The sequence below is a fragment of the Theropithecus gelada genome, chromosome 19 (assembly GCF_003255815.1).
Source record: "Theropithecus gelada isolate Dixy chromosome 19, Tgel_1.0, whole genome shotgun sequence".
NCBI lineage: Eukaryota > Metazoa > Chordata > Mammalia > Primates > Cercopithecidae > Theropithecus > Theropithecus gelada.
The window spans coordinates 35,232,523-35,237,165 of NC_037687.1; the positions used below are offsets into that span (position 1 = coordinate 35,232,523).

General features: G+C 54.9%; 1 protein-coding gene across 2 annotated transcripts in view; it reads right to left on the reverse strand.

Annotated features, from left to right (window-relative positions):
- ZNF132 (zinc finger protein 132) overlaps positions 1 to 3,591 on the reverse strand; it is a 7,930-nt gene extending 4,339 nt beyond the window's left edge. The window contains exons 1-2 of one of the 2 annotated variants that reach the window (XM_025367993.1): positions 3,117 to 3,591; positions 386 to 554 (exon numbers count right to left, since the gene is read on the reverse strand). In XM_025367993.1, coding sequence (XP_025223778.1) covers positions 386 to 554; positions 3,117 to 3,179 — 232 coding nt within the window. In that variant the 5' untranslated portion in view covers positions 3,180 to 3,591. The remainder of the gene's footprint in view (positions 1 to 385; positions 555 to 3,116) is intronic. The other variant, XM_025367994.1, reaches the window with a different exon arrangement.
- Positions 3,592 to 4,643: the final 1,052 nt, after the last annotated feature.

Genomic DNA, 4,643 nt, shown 5'->3' on the forward strand with positions numbered 1-4,643 from the left:
TTTTTTTTTTTTTTTTTTTTTTTTTTTTTTTTGAGACGGAGTCTCGCGCTGTGTCACCCAGGCTGGAGTGCAGTGGCGCGATCTCGGCTCACTGCAAGCTCCGCCTCCCAGGTTCAGGCCATTCTCCTGCCTCAGCCTCCGAGTAGCTGGGACTACAGGCGCCCGCCACCACGCCCGGCTAGTTTTTTGTATTTTTAGTAGAGACGGGGTTTCACCATGTTAGCCAGGATGGTCTCGATCTCCTGACCTCGTGATCCGCCCGCCTCGGCCTCCCAAAGTGCTGGGATTACAGGCTTGAGCCACCGCGCCCGGCCGAACAGAGCTTTCTATGAGGAAAAGACACAGGGCATAAGCTGGTCATCACCATGCTGGGACAGGGTATTACCAAGTGAGGTCACGAGCTTGAGGTTTTCCAGCATCACACTGTGGTACAAGTGCCTCTGGGCTGCATCAAGGAGCTCCCACTCCTCCTGGGAGAAATATACAGCCACATCTTCAAAGGTTACCAGGCTCTTCAGTGCGGGGACAGCTGAGCCACAGGGCCAAGAGGTATGCTGACAAAGAAACAAACAATTGGTCAAATGGAAATATGCAGGCCCTTGCCGTGTGGCCCTTGCCGTGTGACTCGGAATCCTGCCACATCTACCACTAACATCTCTTTTTCTTATGATCCTCTCAGTCCATCCACTACTCACCCATCCGCAGCTTATCTTCTTCCTCAGGGCCCCCGCCTAACATGCCCTGGAATTAATGGTGCCCCTCTCTCCTAGTAGTCCCACTGGTCACTGTATCCAGGCCAATCCAACCTAGAGGAACAACAGGCAGGTGGGCAGATGGCTGCTGCCTCCTCCCTCCTGCTGGTCAATTTTCCTTGTGACTTCTGGCTCATACCTCCCAAACATAAGAAAATTTGGGCTTCCCTTTCTCTTAAGACTCTTGTACCAGGGCCATGGGACCAATGGTTCACATTCCCTCACCTTTACATGTGACTCCTCAGACCATACAGTTCTTATATTTCCACCTCCTCCCTGTTCACACTGTAGGTACTCTCCCTAGTATCTCACCATGCACATAGCATACCTGACAGACGCAACCAGGATCCAATCCTGGTCCAAGCCAACAACAGAGCTCCAAAAACCCCACTGCCAGAGGCAGCCATAGCCCCTCAAGTCAATGCCTCTCGTCCTTTCCCTATTTCTTCAACCATCAGCTGCCCAGAACCATAAGCAGATCTCAAATATCTCTTTCCTCTTATATCTCTGCCTTTGTATGTGTTGTCTCCTCCCCAGTCATAGCTGTCCTTGCTCTTCCTAACACTCAAATCCAAGACCCACTGGCCCCCACCTTGGCTTGGGGACTCAGCTTAGGCTGATCCTTTCTGATCCTGCCACTACACCAGCCTGACAAAAACCCCAGGACCCTACTTAAGAGGAGGTAACATGCCCTGACCACAAGAAGGACGGCCACGACAATGTAGTGAGCTGTAGAGAGATAAATCAACCTAAACCAAAGCCCAACTCTCATCCTACTTCTGCTGCTATGCTTCATTTTTGTCCTAGACCTACTCTCTGTTTAGGAGGCTCGGCCACTATCTTGAACCCAACCCACAACTGCACGCAGTGTCCACCAACAAGCATCCATCCCTTGGATGTTTCCAGCCTAAACCCGACGTAATTTCATAATCGCATGTTTAGGGGTCTACTTGGCAACTCAATTTGGTAGTGTCTGGGACATCTCAAATACAACAAAATCCAACTCTTTATCTTCCCCCTGAAATCTACTCCTCACACCAACTTCCACATCTGAAAGATCTAAGGTCAATTTTTTTTTTTTTTTTTTTTTTTTTTTTTGAGATGAAGTCTCGCTCTGTCACCCAGGCTGGAGTGCAGTGGCGTGGTCTCAGTTCACTGCAAGCTCCGCCTCCCGGGTTCATGCCATTCTCCTGCCTCAGCCTCCCAAGTAGCTGGGACTACAGGCACCTGCCACCACGCCTGGCAAATTTTTTGTATTTTTAGTGGAGAAAGGGTTTCACAGTGTTAGCCAGGATGGTCTTGATCTCCTGACCGCGTGATCCGCCCGCCTCGGCCTCCCAAAGTGCTGGGATTACAGGCGCGAGCCACTGGGCCTGGAAACCTTTTTTTGTTTTTTTTAAAACAGAGTCTCGCTGTCGTTCAGACTGGAGCACAGTGGCATGATCTCAGCTCACTGCAACTTCCATCTCCCAGATTCAAACGATTCTTCTGCCTCAGTCTCCCAAGTTGCTGGGATTACAGGCACGCACTACCATGCCTAGGCTAATTTTTTTGTATTTTTAGTAGAGACGGGGTTTCACCATGTTGGCCAGCGTGGTCTTGAACTCCTGACCTCAAGTGATCCGGCCACCTCGGCCTCCCAAAGTGCTGGGATTACAGGTGTGAGCCACTGCGCTCAGCCTAAAGTCAATCTTAACATTTCACTCTCTTTCACTGTCCCACATCCGGTAATCTATGGCCCAATTTGGGCAGATTCAGAAGCCAACCATCTGTCCTACCTCCATGGGCACCCCTCTGTCCAGCTACCCAAAGCATACATCTGGACCACGTCTGTCAGCTCCTCACTGGCCTTCCTGCTCCACCCTCACCATCCCTCCAGTCTGCTGCCCACTAGGCATCTATAGGGAGTCTGTTAAGACTGGAGTCAGAGCACCTCCTTCCTTTGCTCCAAACTTTCCATGGCTCCCACCACCATCAGAATACAGGCCCAGCTCCTCAGGCTGCCATTCCAGGCCTAACTCTGGTTTCCCTGCTCTGTTTCCACCAGACTAAACGGAGACCTGCAGTCCCTGGAATGCTTCCATTTCATCACAACCAAGCAAGGTGCACATGCTGGTCCCTGTGCCTGGGACAGCCTTCCAGATCTCATTCCACAGGATTCCAGAAATGGGAATCCCTCGATATAACGCCTGGCCTGGATTCAGGATGGTAAGGGTAAGTGACTCCCAGGGCAGGGCCCAAGACCCACGTGTGAGGACAGGACACGGCCAAGAGCCGCAGGACACCAACATCCCCTCTATCTGGGCTTCAGGATCCTAAGGGCCGGAATCCCAGCGGGTGAGGGCCTGGGGCACCTCCACTCACCTGCGCCGGGCCCATCAGCGACGCTGGCAACCCCATTGGAACCTGTGGGCTGGGCAGGGCCATACTAGGAGGCGCTAGGGCTAGCCCTGCCGCTCAGCCGAACCCTCACACTTCCACTGAGTGGCGCGAACGCTGGGTGACGGTCGCACTCAGGACCTGTCTTCCCTAATACAAAATGCGCGCAAGGCCTCCGGGCACCGCAGGGAGGAAGGCTGGGGATGGAGACCCCTGAGACGCGTGGCGCTGGCTCCACTTTCGGGAACACCTTGGCTCATAAAAGCATAGTAATTAGCCGGGGGTTATGGTGCGTGCGAAGGCGCGTTGTCGGTCCCTGCACCCACTCCCGCGCCCTTGTTTGGCTCCAGAGGCCTCCTGTAGCCCAACCCACCAGGCGCAAAATGAGGACCGCAATGGCGGCGCCGGAAGTCCCGCCCCTCAATGCCGGCTCTGACTTGCTCCTGGTCCGAGCCTTCATTGGCTCAAGGCTCCCCGCCGACTATGACGCTATTTTTCCTGTGGCCGTCACGCTGCCGCTAGGCCGTTGCCAAGGTGATTGAGGAAAGGCGTTTATCGCGTCGCCGCTCACGCAACGGAAACTACATTATCCAGAAGGACCCTCGCCGTGCCTCAGGGCTGGCCATTGGCAGCCCAGGAGAAGGGCACTTCCGGGCGGGGTGGAAGACGCGGGCCAATCAGTCTGCAAGCGGGACTTCTGTCGTCGTCCTCGGACCGTCACTTTGGCATTTCTCGATTTTGTCTGCATCTGAAGGGACCGCGTTGTCAGGCGAGGGACGGAATCTTGGAGGCTCCCTGGGCCCGTGAAAACAGGAGTGAGGAAGGCACGAGAGTCGGGGAAGTTCCGCCTCCGTGACATATAAGCGCCCCGACCGCGGCGAATATCGCCCCCCGAGCCCCAGTGTTCCCCCCGGCCGTAGATAAAGCCGGCCCAGTGGGACCCTCAGGTCGCATCGCGCGGAGGTGTCCGCGGCTCCCGGGAGTGGTCGCCCTTGGCGTTGTGTCGGCTTTAAGGAGCGCGAGGCCGAGGCCAAGAAAAGCCGCGCGTTGGGAGGTCTTGACCCAGCGTGCGCCCGGCTGCAGGCTTGGAGCGTGTGCCAAGGGTCTCCTGGCACCCACTCGGCTGGACTCAGCACCATTGCCCTAAGTCTCCAATTGAGAAGTACCTTCCCCAGGTCCTCTGCAGCCCCACCAAACAGTGTGGAGCGTTCACAGGTTGGGGGGGTCACCATTTCAGAATCCAGTTTGTTGAGACGTGGAGGGTACAGGAGGAGGGATCTGCATATGCGAAGACTTGGACCTGAGACTGACCTGAGCGTTCAGGAAGGATCTCGTGCCCCCTCGGCAGTGAGTGGAGAGTGTAAGAGGAGTCCTGCCTCTCCTGGCACACTGAGGGCGCTGGGAGCCATGAAAGGTGTTGGACAGAAAAGGGATGGACATGACCTGACTTAGAATTTGGAAAGTATTCCAGTGGCTGCTGAATGAACACACTACTGGAGAAGGTGGTTGTAG